The sequence below is a fragment of the Euwallacea fornicatus genome, chromosome 2 (genome assembly GCF_040115645.1).
Source record: "Euwallacea fornicatus isolate EFF26 chromosome 2, ASM4011564v1, whole genome shotgun sequence".
NCBI lineage: Eukaryota > Metazoa > Arthropoda > Insecta > Coleoptera > Curculionidae > Euwallacea > Euwallacea fornicatus.
The window spans coordinates 323,042-344,511 of record NC_089542.1 but is presented as its reverse complement, the minus strand read 5'-3'; the positions used below and the strand labels follow the sequence as shown (position 1 = coordinate 344,511).

The 21,470-nt window shown below is 42.4% G+C and overlaps 1 protein-coding gene across 3 annotated transcripts in view; it reads left to right on the top strand.

Annotated features, from left to right (window-relative positions):
• Window positions 1-393: 393 nt before the first annotated feature.
• Window positions 394-21,470, top strand: part of LOC136350060 (homeotic protein distal-less-like) — a 56,019-nt gene continuing 34,942 nt past the window's right edge. For all 3 annotated transcript variants that reach the window (XM_066301588.1, XM_066301586.1, XM_066301584.1), the window contains exons 1-2: window positions 394-1,169; window positions 8,332-8,513. In XM_066301588.1, coding sequence (XP_066157685.1) covers window positions 860-1,169; window positions 8,332-8,513 — 492 coding nt within the window. In that variant the 5' untranslated portion in view covers window positions 394-859. The remainder of the gene's footprint in view (window positions 1,170-8,331; window positions 8,514-21,470) is intronic.

Genomic DNA, 21,470 nt, shown 5'->3' with positions numbered 1-21,470 from the left:
AAGCTGCGGCTTGCAGTCCATACTCTGCAATAAAGAAACAAACACCCGGCTCCTTATTCGAGCAACACGGTGCAATTTTTCTTGCATAAAAATGCTCACTACGTAATAAAAGCAGTATCTCTTTTTAGCTTAACCTAGAAATTGCGCGCCTTGTAGTCTGGCTGGGCGGGCCTGGTCGCCTCAAAATACGACGATTGCCGCCCATTTCGGGCCGTATCCACCTTAATAATAAGGCACTATCCGACTGTAGTCTCATGGGTAGCCAATAGGCGACGTTCTAGGCGGCGCTTCGATGCTGCGACGCTGAATGGTAGCGAGACCTATCGGCTGAAAGGTGCAACTAAGTCCCCAAGCTAACTATTATATGATTATTCTTCATTATAGTCCCTACGCTCGTAGGAAGTAGATGGTTGGTTTCGAACGATCAATTTTCGACGTAAAAAAAGACATCTGCACTCAATTTCGTGTAATTTGGTTTCGGGTTAATCTTCAAATAGTTTTTATTCAATTATAGTGTGAATTACACGTATTATCGCAGTTGAATACACCAAATTGCCTTCGGTCATTTGATTAATGTTATTAAACTCTTTAAACTAATTTCGATATTTTGATTGTTTTGGAGCGCGAACTGACTACCGTTTTCGGGACTTTAGGACATAGTGACTTTGTGCCTCACCCCGCATACCCCCTAGTGACGAAGTGTCGTAGTGCATGCAGTGATCCCTGGGCGCTCCCCAGTTCTTCCAAAACGCCTCCGAACTTGGTCAAAGTGGAACACAAGCCCTTCGCGACGTTAAACTTCACAGACTTGGGTTCCCCTTTCGGGGGCCCAAACGAGGACCCCCCCGGGACGCCCGCGATGTCGGGCGAAGCCCACCTTGGACCCCCGACGCCCCACGATTCCAGCAGCTCGACGCCAGTGTCGAAAAGTGCTTTTATCGAACTCCAGCAACATGGCTACGGCCCTTTGCGGACCTCGTATCCTCACCATTTTAACTCCCCGGCCGCAAACGCGCACACGGGTCCTCCAAGTGCACACGATACCGGGTTCCACAGCCCGAGAGGTGCTTTGGGTGCATATCCGTTTCCTCCCATGCATCAGAATTCTTATACTGGATATCACTTAGGATCGTACGCTTCGAATTGTCCTCCGTCGCCTAAAGATGATGGTAAGTTCCTGGGTTCCTTGTGGTGGATGTAGTTACAGTGAAGTGCACTTGGTAACCGACGGGAGTACGACGACACATTAACGAAAACTACTGTGAAGCTTGCAGTTGTAAATATCATTAAGGAGATCGAAATCAGCTCTTTCCGCGAACTTCCAATTAGGTCTAAATCATGCAAAAACATGACGAAGTCAAATGCGCTTTCGTATACTTTAAAGGGATTTCTGCTAAAGCTATAGGTAATATGGTCAGCACAGATAACTCCTTTCGATTACAGAGACTTATGTAATTAGTTAAGACGACATGTAGTAAAGAGTTCTAGAGTTAGATGGAACGCAAGTTGAGAGCTGGATAAGGGAGAAGGGACAAACACACGTTTCTGGCAATGCATGTTTGACTATTTTTTCCAGTCGCCCATCGGTACTCAGAAATCTATCTTGGGTTTGTTTTATACCTTGGACTGCGATTAGGAGTTCAAAGTGACTCTATACTGAGCTCTCTACGGTCAAAAGCTATAGCACTGGACATACAGGGATTCTAACGCTGAACGTAGGAAAATGTCCAGAAACAGGTTCCCGGCAAGTTTGTTTCAACTACTTTCCAGTAACTTCTCAATAACTATAATACTGCCTCAGCCGATTTGATATCCTGAACTGCTGAGCTCCCTTCGCTCAAAAGCTCTAAAGCTGGATAGAGAGGAACTTTAGAGATATATTCACGAAAATTACCAAATTCTGGCTCTCCGCAACATAATTTTTCACAATTTTGCAGTGCTCTGTCCGTAACTACATTCCTACCTCAGGTCTTTTTATGTCTCGTACATAGATTGTGCAACTCAAAAATTCAGATTATTGAGTTGATTCGGGTTAGTGCAAATTACTGAAATACTCATTCAATGTTCTCAGTTTTTCTGTGGTATTTCTGCTTCCAAAGCGAGTTCCTAAATTCTGACGCTGTCCAAGACCAATTCCGGTTGCTTAGTCGACAACTTTGCAATTTTAACATGAAAAGTGCGTGGTGTGAACCGAAGGATTCTTTCCGTAAGGTTAATTCAGGTTAATTGAAATATCCTGAAAATATCTCGCGGAGACCGTTATTGTTGCGCTGACCTGGCGAACACCTCGACAATTTGCACTGGTGCAATTGCACGATATATGGCGACAATTTCCCTTTGCGCCCTACCAGGCTTCATACAAACCGACGTGTTGCGGCCGCCCTTTCAAGTATGTGATCATCAAATTCTTTTCTTAAATGTAACAATTCGTGCAACGAAAATAAATCAACAATCTGTGACAAATTTGCACTCATGCAACTTAAACTGAAAAAGGCACGCGTGCACACATGCTCTTTTTCAACCTGATTTGCATTCGTGCAAACTTCCCTAAATTATCGATCAGTTTCGTTTCCAACTTACAATATTAGTCGTGATAATTTTCCTTTAAGGTCGATTTAGATTAGTTATTAGTCCGTAGCCGCGAAAGCTACTTTCTAAGAACAGTCCGAGTTGGTCAAGAATCTTGAAAATCGATCAAAGTACAGAAAATTCCTCCGTCACGTTAGTTCAGGTTCGGGTCAGATGACTAAATGACGTGTTTAGGCAGGACCCAAGTCGTGTGAACGATTTTCAAGTAGAGCGACATGACACGTTTTTCTCCCCCACCGATTCTACCGAATCAGAAGGTATGAAAATCTTCAAGAGCGTTAAAAATTGGAGGGCAGGCCTGAGAGTTCAAAAAACTCCAAGGGGTCATGAAGGAAGATGAAGATTTATATTTCTAAGGAAAGGCCTGCTTGAGGGTCAGTTAATTCTAGACTCGTGTAATAATTATCTTGTGGACTCGAACAAGTGCAGAAAAGGGGCAAAATGGTAAAACCGTGAATCCCACATGACGGAACTCCCTACCTGCAGGTAAAATTCTGCATTTTTAAGGCACATCAAGGATTGCGGTGTGCATCAAATCCATCTGCATGTCTAAAATCCTCTCCATTAACTTGCAGATGGAGCACTAGTCCAAAATCATGGACGAGCGTGCTCAACCTTGTCAAGCGAACAGTTTCTTGGCGCCGCGGAGTCCCCCAAAGGCACATTACGTCTTGAAATTTTTGCGGATTTTTGTCTCTTTGACAAGTAAAACGACGTTTCTGAGGCTCTACAGTCAAGACCATCGACGCTGGGTTCATGTTCGCAACGAACGCTGGGAAAGCGTCCAGTTCATCTAGCAGGTCGATGATGACGTTCGTGCATAAACTTTCGACTTCCATGGTTGAAACTGAAGAACATTTTTAAATCGATCTTTAACGTGGTCACTTAGTGTGTTCTATTCAACAGTGGGAGGTACTGGTCAAAAATCGAAAAAATGGCTCCTTAAGGTCGGCTCGGTCAGGTTTGCCCCGCGATTTCATCCCAAATTTGGGTTGTTGACCGATGTCCACGGATATCACTTGTGTTTTCCAATTGTCATTTTCAATTCAACAAGCTAAAAAAAAGGAAATAACTGTTGTTTGAAGTCGGATCGGTTTCGTTCAGGTTAGTTCGGGTTCGTTCTAGTCAGTCAGGTTGGTTAAAAAGCGTCTTGCTAATGCTTCAGTCGCATTATTTCGTGTTGGATCTTGTTGGGGAAAATTGATTTTTAAGGTCAGTTTCGCTTCCTGGAGCATTTCGAAAATTACTCCGTAAGGTCGTGGAAGTTTGCCCTTTGGTCAAACGAGTAAATTTCTAAGGTCGCATCGGATCTCCCGGCTAACTACCAACACGGAAAATTGCTGGGACCAGCTCGGCTTGGTTAAAGATCTCTATTTATGCTCGGCTGCAATCAATAAAATGATCTAATTATGGATCACTCTCTAAATTCAGTTTGGGTCAATCGCAGACCAGAACGTCACTCTCTCTTTTAGTATATTCAATAATACTTTTATCGTTTGTAGGCTATAAAAATGAGCTTCTAATGACAATAATTTGCAGTGTTTACTTTGTAATCATCCAGTTCATTCAGAAAATGTTTAAGCTGTAAAGTTGAAAACCAGACAATTTATAACAGAAAATCTGTGACTGTAACTTACGTTAGTTTTTGATGATTATAGTTTCAAGGTCTTTTTTAACAGTCGAAGGGGCGTTCAGAAATGATATGAAACGAATTTTGTGCCGGTGCAGGTTAGGAACTTTGTAGGAGCCTTAAAATGCCTTAAGTGCGCGACTTAAGGCGGCTTAGAGACGCGGCATCTGATAGGTCAATTCGGGAACCCGCTTCGAGTCGTCGGTTGGACCCTCGGCGTTTCCCACAAAATTCAAAAGGAAATAGTTGTCTGGAAAACCACTTCGAACATGCGTTTTCGCCATATAAACTTTTTACAATGAATCATCATTTTTACAAGTCTAAATCCATGGCTTATCGCAGGGGAAAATGCTAATGTTTTTGCATACACCGAATGATTAAGCCATGCCAACACAAATTCTGAAATATCTCGAATTCCAACCTAGTTCGAAGTAATATCACACACTCGCTCAAGTGAAAAGGGGTCACGTCCTAAGAGTTTCCCTGCAGGTCCCCAATGGTGCGAGTTATTACCAAAATCGACTCGAAGTAGGGAAACTGACATTAAACTATCAAGTACTAATTAGCATTAACTACACGCCATTTAGTTAATTAAAAAGTGATATTCGCGTACATAAAAGAAAATTTAACTTTTCCCGAACGGCGAGGGAGGGCAGCCAGTGCCACCGCGAGAGGGTAACCTCGCTCGGATCGTCGAAAAGCCATTTTCGCTCGCACGAGCGAAGCTTAAAATCATTTTTGAGGAGCAAACTTACTCCTCACGCAGAGGGAAAGGACGCTCTTCTCTCTTTTTCAAAAAAAAAAAAAAAAAGTTCCTATTGGGATATCGTTGCAGTCACTCAGCATCGAGACGTCTTGTTAACGATGGAACATCACGTGTGTTTGATTTCTGAGATAAAAACCCCAATGGTGGCGCCTTTCAGGCCGATCGAGAACGAAGAAAGAATTACGCGAGACGTTTCAATTTGGGGTGGAAGACGATCCATCACCGCATGGTTAAGGCTTTGGTCTTTATGGTTACAGCAAAATGGTCAATAAGTCTCGAGCTAACGCCATTTTCCTCGGGTACATTTACAGCGGTCATATGCAGGTTATAAATGATCAGTGGGACTTGACTGTAATATTCATTTATAAGTAGTCATAAACCCCTTAAACACCTACTGAATGCGCTCATGATGCTTATTATGAAAGCAATTTTCAACCGGCCAGGATCTGACCCAACCGTATTCTGAATTACTGAATTAAGAAAGACACTTTGCGAATTCTCTAAAGAAAGTGTGGAAAGGACGACTTTCGTTTCTCGACCGTTCACATCGTCACCGATTACGTTGATCAACCCCTCAAGAGAATGAGCGCAGTTGGACCGTTCCGAACACGTTTCAGCACTATTTATTCCTGAATGATTTTTAGGTCTAAGGACGAACGAAAAACGTGAAAAGTCATCGTAGAAGACGGAATTTTGTGGTCGATTTTGCCTTGAAAGCAGGTTTAATGAGCCAAAACTTTATGATTATAGACAATAAAATTTAGCGACTACATTTTCGGTAATCCCGACCTTGCCATTAACTTCGCGAGGACGAGTTTCTATAATTTTTTCTTGCAAGCTAATAACAAGCAAATAGACCCCACAAAAAGGAAAAAATCGCCCACGAGGACAGAACTGCGCTAGAATTACAAAAAAAATCAACCGTGAGGACGTTTGGGTGTGAAAAGTGACTCGTGAGGACTCGGATTTGCACACGAAAGCTCTTTTTTTTTACTCCCGTTTCTCGACTTAAAGTTGATCCGTGAATAATAAAGGCACGATTTCCAATGCTTCCTTGGGGGTGTTCATCCCCAAATGCGGCAAGGTGAATGTGATAGTCAAAGTTCCCTTATCAAGAGAGTCACTTTCCGCACGGTTCGCTCGCTCTTCCAGCAGTTCGCTGAAGGCGGCAAAATCATTAATCCAATGAAAAAAGTTTGGAAAGTGCCGCATTTGAATTTTTAACACAAATACTTTCTGAGGACAATATTGGTCTAATGAGGTATGGCATTGACCTTGTGGGGACAAGTTATTCAAGTATTTTTGTAGTGACTATCGTAACCTTGTGAGGACGAATTTCAATTGCGGTTTCAATTTTTGAAGGAGGCGATTTTGTTGAAACACCGTTTGGACTATTCCATTATCGGAGAGAGACCGAAACCTCATCGGAAAGAACTTCTAACTTGGATTAACATTAGGGCTAACCGGGATGGGAAGCGACCTTACGTGCATCTCCGCAAGTCTCGTTTTGCCTCTCGGCGTCATGAATCCTTTAGAAACTCAGGGAACAGCGTGACAGATTGACGATTTTCTGGTGACGCTTTAGGGGTTGCAACTGTGGTCCCACTTTTTCGATCTTCTTAAGAGTTCTCGGACCACCCTCAAGTCCGGAAGGGATTAAAGCTGCCTTTTTGAACTCGGATCGACAAAGTCAAAATGAGTTTGTGGGGTGTTGTCAAAAGGTCCAAGGCGAGAGAAATCGCCTAAGACCGAGTACAATCAGTGTCATTGATTCGGTCTAAAGGCGATGCTGTTTGATCGTCGTAAAAAGTTCCCCGTGAGCTCGACGCCGGACTCACCTAGGCCTGCGCACTAAAAACGTTTTCCGGCCCGTTGATGACACTTCGCGGAGATAATGCCGGTTTAAAAAAAGTCCGCGTTCTTCAGTCTGGAAACCAGCTCTACGCGTCCCGAAAAATATAGAGTGCATAGAGTGGAGTCCATTTATAAATTGGTTTAACCCCAAGGGGAATAACGGAGGGAGTACCGTAACGTAATAAAAAATCATTGCAAATGGCCCCGCGGTCTCAAAGACTCCGCGCCTAATGTCTCAATGCGATTGATTCGGTTAAAGGAGAGTTCCCAACTCAAACCCGATGATGAAGTTGAGCGACTTGCTGCCCTTCAAACGCTCCCCGCACCCCGAACAAGCGTCGTTAGGGACCGGAACCTGGGCCGGCGTCCGGCTCCGAGCAAAGCCGGCTCTCTGATCCTCCCATCCTCCTCTTAGAATTTGAGTTGAGGCGTCCGGGAGGAACTTTCCCACAGAGGAGTCCGTGGCACGCATCGGAAGTTGTCTCGCGCCGCGCAGAGCACCGGAGCAATGTGGGAACGGAAAAATCGCCGTAATAATCCGAAAAAAAAAAAAAAAAAGAAATGTTCCCAAGTCCACACCAATCACTGCTCTGTCGAAATATATCATTTCGAAACTGACGACTAAATATTGTAATGATTGTAATTGCCTTATAATTGGCCAATTACAGCCATGGCTTATGATCCACTTATATTTTTCTACCCGCTCGAAAAATTTCTAATTAGTCTATAAAAGAAATACGAATGTGTGTGGAAAATCGAGATGTTTTGGTGCCGGTACCGAGTCATCCGCATTTGCGTCAATTCCGCCATAAATTTGCTTTAAACTTACCACTGGCGCCGAGGGTATTCCGGGCCTGCGCAAGAGTGCTCTTATAATAATTTATAACTCCACCCAAGGGTTCTTTCAACAATTACTAATTTGTCCGTATAACATTACAACGTATCTTATTTGTTAGTAACAAGTAATTTTAAAGTGAATAGACATGTTTAATTTCGTATACATGAATAGCTATTCCGATATTACTCGAAGGTCAGAATTGTATACGATAAAACAAGCGGCTTATCATTTCTTCGTGTAAATTGCAACCGAACATACAAAACACATTTCATTGAAAAGCATTTTGTAATTTATATGCGTATATACAGGTGAACCAGAGAAAAAATGGCTTAAAACGAACCTTGACAAATATAGAGCCGGGCATGGGCTTTTTCTTTCGGATTCGTACAACGTGGATTGTTCCGTTGTTGGTCCGGGTAATGGAGAGTTTCCATGCTTGACGCCACCACTTTAACGGTACCAAACTGTCTCGGTTCGAATAATATAATGTTGCAATTACTGCTATATCGTGCATAAATACGATGAGATCTCCTTCCATGTTATCCCAACATGAACATGGGCGAAAGTCCCTCTTTAGATGGGCTGATTTGCATGCAAATGTTGCACGTCCTGACGGAGCCCCGTTGATGAGGTTTTGTTCTTTTCTTTTTTCAGAAAAGTGCCTGTCCTTAGACCGACCATCCGGTGGAGGGAAGGGCAAGAAGATGAGGAAACCGCGCACAATTTACTCAAGCCTGCAGCTACAGCAGTTAAATCGAAGGTTTCAAAGGACTCAGTACCTGGCCCTTCCGGAAAGGGCTGAACTGGCTGCGAGTTTAGGGCTTACACAAACGCAGGTAAGTTCCTCCTCCAGAATGTCCTCGCGAAGTCCCCTTTTAAATGTGCGTCGATTCTTGATTGAGAAACTGTTGATGAGGACAAAGAGGCGCGAGGTATTAAATGACAATCGAATTGAGTCGAATTAATCTTTTACGAATTGAAAGACGGAAATTGCCAAGAAATTGCATGCGGTCGAACATCCTGTATATTACGGCCTTTTTGATGTATGTTGTTTACCTGACGGCTAGAGAAATGTGCGATTTCTTCACATGCTCATTTTTCGTTGCCGTGTAAGATCGATTTTCACAAACTGTTTCCCTTTCAACTTCGTCTTCTAAGCCCTGTTTTTCACCGCCTTCATTCCGTGTAATTTTCTTCTTCTATAATACGTTCATTTTCTACATTTCCATCTTTAATCTTTAGGGTTCATTTAGCGTCTGGGGGGAGCGATTTCCCGATAGTACTTACGAGTGATTTGAGACTTACCGGAGTCGGTCTTCAATCGATTTGACAATGCGCATCTCTCATCGTCTTCTCGATTACCGCATCGACCTCTTCACGTGGAACGCCCCGTATGTTCCTCGATTCATTAATTTTGCTACTTTTTGAGTTCGATTCGCTAATACAAATCCGCGCCCTAGTGAACCATAAAAATGTCTCATATTTTACAGTAATTTAATCTGCAGCGGAGACGCTGCTTTACTGAAGAGATTTTCGAGTTGTTAGTTTTGGGTGTCACCGTGTACGTACGTACAACGTTGAACTTGTCCAACCGCGTTTTTCTTGCTGCCAGCGCCACCTGTTGGTGTAAATTTTGGTGCCGGGAAACCCCCGCCATCCACGTCCGAACGAGGTTCTCCGGCCGTCCAGATCCGGACTATCGGTTCCGTTTCCTAGAGTTCTCTCAGATATTAAGCAAAGGCGACGCAGATTTGAAACTGCTACGTCCCTGCGTCTCGCCACAGGTGCGTCTAGAATTTTTAAGGGCGCGTAAGAGGTCATTGGCGTACTGCCCGATCACTCCGTTCAGCGAAAACCATTTTCTTTGATAAAAATAGCCTCTGCAGGAGTTGTTTTTTTCAACCGTAGAATCGGCTCTAATACGTCTCTGCCTTCCAGTTACTTATATAAACAACTTTAAGGGTCAATAGATCAAAGTCTCAGCAAGATTACCAGGGAAAATAACTTTAATGGAAACAAAGAAAAGTTCCTTTATTTCATCGTTAAAGAAACGATGAAATAAAGCCTTGGTAAGGTTCTCAGGACATTGATTTATCGGCACTTTAGGAGGGTTATAATTTAAAATTTTTATTGGTGTGCAATTTACAGTTTGCTAATGACCAATTTCAAATGAAAATTTTGAAAAAAGTCCCCCTCGGACTCCATGCATGGACTAGGCCGTCGTTTTTCGCTCGCTCAAATGGACACTTTTGAGTTGGGACATCGCAGCTGTCCAGAAGTCCGTTGGCGTACGGCGATACGTTCGGCTCTCATGCAGTCCTCTTTCGCTCAGAATAAGAATGTTCTTAGACCGTTCTGCTCAGTCGTTGGTTTGGCAGAGAGACCAAGCGAGTTTCGGTAAAGAAGTGATCGGAACTGGCACACAACGAATTACAAGTTAGGGCTTCCTCATTCGGTTTTTTTTTAAGTTCACAACAGTTTTCCAGAGAGCCATTCCCGCTGGATCAACAGGAAAAGTTGGAAAGTCGAAGACGTCGTTGTCACGTGAACGTTCATTGGCGTGCAATTAAGAGCCGATATGAGCGATTCGTGGAAAATCGTCGATATATTCCAGTTTTTGCTACTTTCTTGAACCAATTAGCATTCGGCGAACGACACTGGGAATAATCGGATTCTTTAGTCCACGAAAGTGAGCACCCATGAGGGCTCGGAAGGTCGCTCGTCGGATCGTTCACGTTGGAGTAACGTCTTCATTTAACTTCTTCCTTTATTTTTTGACGAAGCCAATGTCCCTCAATGAATTTCATTTTATTTCAGTGAAAAAAAGCCCCCTTCCATTTCGTACAGGTCTTCCCGTGACGGCGATACTTTTCGGTTCTCCAGCCGCTTGTATAAACAGCTTTAAGGGCCAATAGGTCAATGTCCCGGCAACTTTACCTGGAAAAATAACTTTCATGATACCAAGGAAATGCGCCGTTACATCATTGTTTGCTTAACGTGTTGGCAAAGTTCTCAGGACATCGATTAATCGGCATTTCAAGAGAGTGATAATTTAAAATCTTAATTGGAGCACAATTCGTAGTTTGTTAACGAAATTCTTAAAGAAAAATTCAAGAGAAGTCGTTCTCGAATCCCACGCATGGCCTACGACGCGGTTTTTTGTCCACCCCAATGGACACGAGGTTCGCAGGGGGCCAGTGGCGCACGATGGTGTGTGCTCGGGAGAGATTCGCTTAAATCGTTTTTTGCTCAAGTTTTTAAATTCTTAAATGGCTGGTCCGGAGGAATGTAGTTATCTGAAAATCAATTTCGGCGCGTGCACGTTTTCCCACGGACTGATCTGCACATTGAGGACCTTTGAGGCCGTTTTCGCTGTTAGTTCAGGTTAGTCACGTAAACGTCAATTGGCATGAATCATCAGGGGGCAGGAACGATTTCTCAAAAATTCGTTTTAGTCCAGATTTCTTTACCTTCTCCTATAGGGTACCGCACGGGAGATGACTGGGCTCTTCGGGCTGCGAAGATGGAATACCCTTGCTCTTTGAGGAGGCCAATATCTCCCGATCGGTGTTTTTCGATTATAGCCAGAACCTCGGCCGGGTTGACGGAGGACGAATTTTAAAATTGGATCTCCAAACTCCCCACAAAAAACAAAAAAAAAAGGAAAAAATCGTTTTTTGTTGATATCTTGCACAGGCTAGGCCGTATAGTGATGATCTTATGATGCCACTGGCAGGGCATACCCGCTAATTATGTCTGGCTACCTCCGGATTCAGTTGTAGCGTTCGCAAATACGTCAACAGGTTTCTTACTACTTTCGAAAATTTGAAAAACTTCCCGGTAAAAAAGCAAAAGAGCATCGTACCGCTAAAGATCAAAAGTGGGCATTCCTCGGACGGCTCGCGGTCTTCTGCCTCGAGTTCGGATATTCTTGAGAAGAATGGATTCATGCAGAAAGAAAAGGGTCAACAAATGAAATTTGGAGAATTTTTATGACGGAAAGTGCAGGAACGGCACCGGCGACGTTTCAAGGAAAGTTTTGGTTCTTGCGATGCCTCCTCAGGTAACCGCAAGTCTTGCGATTGCGTTCGTGTTGTGAAAAATCCAAGAACGAGAACAACAAAAGTGTAATAGTACGGTGCGAATGAATAATCACCGGCGTGAAATCCGAAATTGCCCTTTCTTTCTTGTTCACGTATTTTTCGACAAGCATGCCGAATCGGTTTTGTTTAATGCTAATAAATATAGTAGCTTCTCTCTATCCCAATAAAGGTCTATTATATCTCTGCCTGTGACTCAAATTAATGACTCCAAGAACAGTAGCGAGGAAAGATGGATGAGGTACCGCCTTGGTTTTCAATTTCCGTTTTTTACAATCTTTTGTTGTTATCTTTTGTAAAGGGATAATTTGTCCGAGAGCTGAATTAACCAATTTAAAGTTTACAGTTCGGCGGAAGGTGCGCCCAATATTACGTATGAATGGACCTAATTAAGAAGCCCGAATGTAAATTAGCAAAACAGTATGAAGGCGCGTAGTAGCTGATCCCAAACCAGAGCAATGCTCGAGAAATTGCTTTTCATCTTTCCCTCAATCCGACATTACAGCCCATGACGATGGTCAAGCTTAATCGAGGCCTTCGCGGCCTTACCATCGGCGATAGCGTCCAATGCGGTCGATTGGGATCGAAGGCACAAACGATACGTTCAGAAATTCGGATGTCGAGCGATAAGTTTGTTCCCGTTGCTGTGCCGACGTCCGGTGCACGTCACTGGATGCGTTAAAACTTCGGCCAGAAAACAGGAGCGTACGAGGCTCGAGCTTGGACGAATTCGTGACAATTGCAACAATCACGCGGATGCGTCTCTGTCGACGCGAGGCCCGTAGAATGTCACAATGAAATATTCGGTGCGTTCGGCCCGTGAAACACATGGGCGTACTATTTCGGAGCGTTCTTGCCACGACCCGTTGGAAAATGATTGATAATTTTTCACGAATTTTCTCCTTTCGCGACGGGCGCCGCACGCGAAGAAATCTTTCGATAATAATCTTTTAAAATGTCACCTAAGACCTTCGAGAAATTCGGTTCGGGTCGGTGCACGTTAGTTCGCGGTCATTTCGGAACGCGACAAGAGGCCAAACGTTAACTAACATAAGAAAATAATACATAAAAAATTGAAAAAATAATCCGCCTCGACCGTACAGAATAAATTTAGTTAATGGTGGTACCTATCAGTCTAAAACTATTTATAGCAGTTGTTTATGTCAGCAGGTGCTACATGCAAAACAGTATTTGTAAAAAAGTGAATATTGCAGTGCCTCAAATTATCTTTAGTTTTAAAAATAATTCCAACTATCAGACTAAATGGTCACACTAGGAGAAAAATGTTTAATTAAAACGGCCGCAATTATGCAAATGTAGGTCTCTAATTAATGTCCCCTAAGGTTGCCCAGCAAGTGTCAGGTACTGTAACGTTCCATTTAATGGACCCGACCTATTCGTGCAATATGAAATAGAAAATAATACGTACAAAAAGCGTTTATCTGTTTCGACTGTTTTCTGAGATTTCTCACTGCCGAGTCGACAACCGCACGCCAGTGCACCCCGAATGTCGGCCGCTCGATGGGCGCATTCAGGAGGCCGCAGCGCCGCGGCGTATCCATTGCATCGGGCGCGTATCGTCACTGTGTCGACTTTGACGGATGTATTCATTTTTAGCACATCCATTCAATAGCCGTTTGAAAAATTAAGTCGCTCCCAGCAGCAAAAGCGGTTACTTCAAGCTTCGAGTGTTGCAACGCTCGGCGGCTGCAAATTTCCTAAATGCGCCCAACGCGGCTGGAAGACAGGGACGTACCAGTCTCGGGTTCGGACAAATTTTCCGGCAGTAAAAGTACCAGAGTAATTATACGGTTTTGGGGGGTTTCCTATTATCACCCTTTTTGTCTTTTCACTCCTGAAGAACGGTCAAAATGAAAAAGTGGTACAGGACGTTTTGGACCGGAAGGTCAAATTGCGGCTCAGTTGCGCTCGACGTGTTTTAGAATACGAGCAAGCTCGGAGTTTGCAATGGAGAAACGACGGGGGCACATGGCGCGTTTTAGCAGATTTACTCAACTTCAAAATCGTTGGAGATACTCAGACAAACTAACTGACTCTTTTGAAATTTACCGTTTTAGCGCCGCGTTCATAACTTCCCTACAAACAAACCCATTCGTGGTCCCAATTAGCGAGGAAATTAAGTCATATTCTGTCACCACCAATACGGACATCAGTACTAAATATCCGATTAACATAACATCCGAAGACCCGAAGTCTGTAACGGTTCTTGTAACGCCGACTGTGGCGACACCAGAGTACGGAACACCCGCGCCATGTCGCGGTGGCGGCGACTGTTTTAATTAGAAGTGAAATTTACGAACCATAATCCCAGTTAAAGCTACAGTTATGGCTAATTGGGCATTCGTTAATAACTCGGTTAATGATATATGATATGTCCCCGCGTGAAATAAGGGTCAGATGTTGCGGTCGAAGGCTCAATTTTAGCGTTAAATGAATGAAAAAAATAATAACGCCCCATAGAGGGCGACGCGTGAGATTTTTTTTTTTTCGGGCGACGTCGCTAGATGGGGTTGTGATTTTTTTGCAAGTTATAGAATATATTAATAGCTTCGGTGAAGAGTTTATCGAGGTTCGTGCCTAAGTTTATTGGGCTTTTTATGGCCGATAAAATTGTTTCTGATTAGTATGCGTTTATTTCAATTTTCTGTTTCGAACAATAATTGAAAACGGTGCATATTCGCTTGAAAACTCCATCAATTATGGTTTAATCGATATAATAAATGGCGAGTGGCGATGGCGGACCCTTTATGCTACTAAATTATTTACAGGCAAATAGACAAACCCAACGTATTTCCTTTAGGAAACGTTCCTTCTTTTTAATTTACCTCACCTTTTCATATATAAATTAACAGCAATAAAAATCCCTTCTGTCGCCTCAAAAGTTGTCTGTGGTATATGGCCTTTTGTCCTCGATTTGCCTCAAGTTTTACGTTGTTTTAGCCAAACTTACACCGCAACAGAATTTCTTAGAAACAGCATGTTAAACAAAACCGTTAGAACAATTCAAACGACGACAAGCAATAAAAATTATAGACTGTGGTATCAGATGGTAGATATACAGGCACAACAACACCTGCTTTCTGAAGGATCAACCCTAACAGGCAGCACGACACCTTGCTAAATGGGTTTATGATTTTAGTATACTGGGTAGGTAAATAAAAAAAGTTGTGTACCCCTTTGGGCTTGGGTGCCAGGCAGATTTTCGCCACCTTGGAAAGTGAGGGCAGAAGTCCATTAGGGCTTCGGAAGTTATAAGTTTTCAAGGAAAACCTCTAAAGACATTTTCATTCGACATCAAAATCGGTAATTTTTTTCCTCAAATTTGACGCGTCTCAACCGTGTTATGTGCACCGATGCGCACCGTGGGAACTCGCCATTAGCATGTAAAAAGTACCAAAATTAAGAGCGATTTCTTAAGGAAATTTTTTTGGAAATATTTTTGAGGATGAAATGTCGACTCGCCAACCGCGCTGATCGCGAACGTAAATCGCTGATCTTCGATCTCCGAGAACAATTTTGATATAGGGTAAGGGAATTCGACCTAAAATGAATTTATATTTAATTCAACTTCTGAGTAACGTGAAGTATTCCGCGAGCAAGTACTCGAGATCCGTGAGTGTCCGAATGGGACTCAACGACAGTTAATCAGATGCACTTATCAGAGATAGAAGGAATTTTCTGAGATCTTTCAGAAACTCGAAATAGCCTCGGAGCAACTTTCTAGATCGAATCGGTGGCGTCTGTATCTCGAGCGCACAAGGAAATTGTCCCGAGAGACTTGAAAAGTTACAACGACTGATCATGAGTCTGGGTGGCCCAAAATTATGCGATGAGCAATTTTCAGCAATAATGAGTAATATAAAGAAAAATTTAAATATCTCATTTAAATTGAAGCCATCGAACATAACCCGAAAAGGAAATTTTGGATTTAATAAGGCCGCACTCTCGGTCTCGATCGTAAGTCCAAGACGGAGACCAATCTCGTGTCATATCGAGTATATCGAGCTCGAGAATCTCCCCAGTTTCTCACCATAAGACCGAGATCGAGGAAGTCGCAGACTTTAGCATGACAGAAATCGAAGTTTCGGCCTCGGCTTGGGTCTCATGTGAGACCGAGAAAAATTTTCCACGAAAAAACTCGTTACAATGAGGTCTACGTGCGCTAGTTACTTCGACTAGATCGCGAAATATTGCAATGCTTAGCCCGTAAAATTATCTTTGATTCTGATTGAACAATTTACAGGGTGTTTTCCATACAGGGTATGCCCAGAATGAGGCTTTAAGCGGAAAGTGTCTTACAAATGTGTGTGTCGAAATTAATGTTTCAGTCTCCTCCTCGGCCTCGGTCTCCTCCTCTACCTCGGTCTCCTCCCCGGCCTTGGTCTCGTACGAGACCGAGAAATATTATAGTTGAGGAAAATAATTTTAGTGAGTTGACGTGTTTTTTTTTTTTTTTATCTAGATTAGAGCGCACGATATGAAAGCAAAAGCTTCCCATAGACGTGCGCCCGGAAGAGGTTTATTTTCAAAAATACAGGGCAGTATTCGTGAATTTTTCGAAAAAGTTCGGCAGTTAATTAGAACAATATTGAATTTACTCATATCTATTGGTAGTGGGTTTTTTTTTAAAGAATTTTCGTACGGTCTGGAGAATTTAAATTTTTTTCAGTCTTTGCTTTTTTTCTTAACTATTTTTTAAGGGCCAAAAAATTTAACTTTCGGTCGTACGTATAAACTGTAGAGTAATTAATGTTTCGTTCTCTGGTGCTGCACAATTTCTTATACCTCTCTGACCAAATATCGTCTGCGACTTCTTTTCCCTCTATTCTCAATCATATCACTGACCTGAAAGAAAATATTCGTTTCTCTGGATCTCTCTCTCTTTCCCCCCTCACTCTCTCTCCCTCTCTTTCTCTTTCTCCCCCTCACTCTCCCTCTCTCTTTCTCCCCCTCACTCTCTCTCTTTCTCCCCCTCTCTCTCCCTCTATCTATCTCTCTCATATATATCTGTAATAAATGCCATTACACTTAAAAAGGTCTTTTTTCAACCAATCATATCTATTTATTACCGAATAAGTTATCCCTGCATCGATAAAAACAGATTTTTATCAGTGTCAAGGTAATATAACCAGTTCGATTATTTTCCAACGTCAATTTTATCGTGACAATGGCTTATTTGTTGTCAGTTATTACTCCTTATCATCAAAGAAGCATTCGCAAACATTGATTCAACAGTGATTATGGCACGATTATCGCATTTCCATCGAAGAGATGTGCATTATCCGCTTTTTTCCTGACAAGCAAAAGGATTTCGGCAGCAGAGAACGTTCGAGGGGACGAGGAGTCGAATACATCTCGAACTCGTGCAGCTTCATTTGATGATTTTTCTCTGAATATTAATGAACTCATCGATTTCCTAAGTAAAAGCACTCGACGCGTTAAAGTGGTCGCGATTTCTCGAACAGCTCATGATTTTTCGCTATTTTGCTGGTGTGTCGTGCTTACGCCAACTAATAACGATTTCGTAAAGAGCTGCAAGATGGAGATGGAAAAACGGTTAAATGGAAAAAAAAACGAAGGGAATTTAATGAGCGGTTCCGATTTGGAAACTGTTTTCATTTCTCGATCAATTTCTGAAACCCCAAAATCGTGCATTTGCGGCACTCCCATGACCCCCCGAACTCAAAATACATGTGCACTTTTCGAAATCTGTTACGTATCATCAGGGCCACTTTCAGCGAGCTACACATCCGTGTCTTCCATGTTAAGTTCATCTCTCCTTAACAACTATCATGTTATTACGGAGGTTCAGCAAGATTTTTTTTAGGAAGGCAAGATTGATGGAGGATGCTGCTATAGATTTTTCATAACCCATCTATAATGGCCTTGATGATGACCCTTTCGCGGCGGCGCACTTTACCGACTTCCATGCGGCATTCGACTGGCTGAATTTTAGTTTTATGGAGTGCAAATTGCACGTTATCGGCAATTGAAGCACGGCACTTATGCATGGTTTTTGTCATATTTAAAGCACAGAGGGCATGCGAATAAGAGACAGAACTCGTCGAGTCCGTAGGACATGGGCTGTGGAAAGCCCCAGGGTTTGGTGCTGGGACCATTTTCGTTCTCTAGGCGAACGGTGTGCTTGAGTATGTGGGTGCAAAGCGTTTGACCATCTCTGTCAATTACGTAACTGCGGCCGGACAAGTCGTCTCGGTCGGTCTGTCGGGTTTTATTAAGTCTTGGTGGGACCAAAATACTCCCCTGTGAACGTCCGAGAAGTGAGATATGTCGACGACAATTGAGAAACAAAGGTGGATATTTTTGCGGCTAACTTTGATCTCAAACTCGAGTGGGAAGCCGCACATTAATTCACTAAAATTGAGCATTCGTCCTGCTCATGCCGACGATCTAGATTTTCAGATCGGTTCTTGACGAGTGTTTAATACACTGCAATGCAGTCGCTTAACCTTTAGTTTGGTGCTGTGAGAAAATTCGTATAGAAATGTGGTGCAGAGAATTCTTGTGATGAAAAAAAAAATGATAAAATTCACGTTTGGCATCAAACAAGGGCAATATTGCAAGGAATGCTTCATCGAGAGTAACATTCTAACGGTGGCGTATACGATATTCAAGACCTTGCTAAACATGAGGAAGATCTCCGTAACCGTCTGAAAATTTCGAGAATTTATATCTGCGAAAAAGGCCTCGAAATTGCTCGATGAAGCGTTTCATGGCCAAATTTGAGAAAAAAAAATATCAGATTCAGGTGGTGATTTCTCGATAGTTTTGGCTACACGTTATCGCGAAAATTCAAAAACGTCAGGAAAATTGTGTTCCAGAAAAGAGGTATTATTTCCTTATCGAATTTTTGTAACCGTAAAACCTAAAGAACCTTGCAATGTAACTGCAATCTATTGTATTTGCGTATATGTTTTTTGCAGTATTGTGCATATCGAACGTTACTTGCTTCTGTACATTGAGAGCATGGTTATGTACCTGTTTTTATACTACAGCAGACGTTCGATAACGTAAACGCACGATAATGAAAATATTGCGTTAACGTAAACACCAAATTCGTACCAAAAGATTAAGCGTAACGCGCGATAACCTAAAACAAACGTGTACTCTCGATGACGTAAACAGCTCTTGGCGACGGTCGACGTTACGGGAATCTGCATTAAATTTGCATCGGCCTGGAAGGCCGTTAGTCAGCGAGCTGGTCGAAAGTGCTGGAATGATCTCCAGCGCCAGTGGTCAAGATGGAGGTGATGTTCCCTTAAGCGCGATCTGGAAACGATGCTGATGTTCCTGCCAGCGCGTTATTTGATGTTCTGGATTTACTGAAAACAGCGAATCCCAACGTGGTTTGCACTCCAGCGGATATTAAATCGTGAAGCGAAGATAAGTAGACGAAGGACGTTAATAAGGAGGAAGACGTGGACGGTGAGGATGCTCCAATTGGAGTTAGAAGTGTAGCGGCTGAGACGTAAGCTATGCAAGTTTTTAAGCCAGCTTTAGATTGGACTGAGAGAAAAGGAGCATTATAGACGGATATTTTAATTATTCGTAATTTACGTATATATAACGTTACTTTAATAAATCGTTTATTATTTAGATCACGTGCGTTAATGTAAAAATTTTGATAATGTGAACCACGCTTGGTTCGTATTAATTTACGAGCATCTATTACATTTACCTTGACGTACCAATTTTAACTTAAACCAATTTCAACTTAAACTGATTACAATAATTATTATATTCTCCAGTATAAATCTTTCACTTTAACTGCAGGATAAGCCTTCGCTTCATCTGATGAGTTAACTCAAATTTCTTAAAAGGAAGATCCACTTTTGAATTCGTCATTTCGTATTCATACTTTTCATCACTTCAATAATCGTAGACCGACTTTCTCTGTGTCTTCTCTGCCCTCCTATCTAAAAATCTTCATTTCTTTGTGGTCTCAATCAATCACAACCTTCAGAAGAAACGTATTATTTGAGCACTTTATAATTTCGTATACAGAGCGTTCGGATTTGTCCATGACGTCTGAGTTGCGTATTCTACGAGTGTATCTAAAAATGATGGTAGTTCGCCGTAGAACGTCTGTTGAGGAAATGCTTCGTCGTCCACGCACGAGGTAAGAGTGTTTCCAATTTTCTCGGAGTTTAATTTAATATTAATATTAGTAATTAATAAGGACCTGCGCGATGCAACTCTACAAATCCTTGGTAAAGTTTAGGATCCCGAAACTCCAATTTTGTGTACGGTTGCTTCGCGGACTAACAAAACGGCTTTTAAGTATTTGATACATTTCGTATTTTTGAGTTAATTTCGAGACATTCGAGACGCCCTGTCCACATTAAACCGTCTTCGTCTACGTTCCTTCTCTCTCCAACTCGGATTCCTCGGTGGAACTGAACTCGTGTTCAGCTCAACAGACAATTCCTTTGAATCAACTTTGAAGGACTCGGGCCGCCCTGTGCGCATTAAATCGACTTCGTCTGCGTTGCTCCTCTCGTCGACTCACTTGCTCATTCGAACTGAACTCGTGTTCAGCTCAACAGAAAATTCGTTTGAATCAACTTTGATGGACTCGGGCCGCCCTGTGCGCATTAAATCGACTTCGTCTGCGTTGTTTCTCTCTTCGACTCACTTGCTCATTCGATCTGAACTCGTGTTCGGCTCAACAGAAAATTCCTTCGAACGAATTTTGAAGGATTCGGGCCGCCCTGCGCGCGTTACTCGACTTCCTCCGTGTCCGTTCTCTTTTCAACTAAATTCCTCATTTGAACCGAATCTACATTCGGTTCAGCAGGACATTATTCCGAAGAAGAATGTGACTTCTAGCGAAGAACTGCAAGCTTTATTTGAACAAGGGGATAAATCCTCGTTTCTCCGCCGAGTCAGTAGCATGTTTATATAAATTAGTGATAAAAACTTGACCATTCACTTGGCTAACAGTTGACGCGAACACTTTAAGTTGGTGCCGGGGGTAAAACTTGCGTTGTTGCACCGTGTTTGATATGACGCTGGAACTAAAGTTTGCACTATAAATCTGCTTTGGCGGGATGTTAAAAATACCGACAAACAAGTTTTATAACCTTCTCGATCATACCTAAAAAACAAAGTACTTTTATGTCTTTTTAATTACAGCAAATCAAGTTTACGACAGTCGACCAGCTTCACTGGCGGTCGCTGAGACTTTGAAAGTTCGCCTTGGTCAGATGCGATTTCAATCTGATGTATTCCACCATAAAATTATACGTTGCTAAAGACTGAAAGGCTAAATTCCAATAATTATAATTATTAAGTGCCGAATATAGAGTTTATGATATTTGTTTGTAATTTTTCTCAAGCACTGTATGCAATTTTCCAGTAGTCGATATTCGTACGTGACATATTAATCACTGTGCGGCGCGTTACCGCGCACACTTGACTTGGTACTCTTTTTTAAGATACTTTTTCCGTAACGCTCACTCCGGAGCTCATGGCAGATTAACATTGTTTAATGGCACTACTCCTTGCCGCATTTAAAACAAATTAAAACATCTCGTTTAAGACCTACACCAATACGACTTCTATGTAAACCAAATTACGCGTAATTGCAGAGATGTTTGGTGGTAATTGCAAAATAAAAAAATATGTAAATTACTTTTTTGACATGCAGCC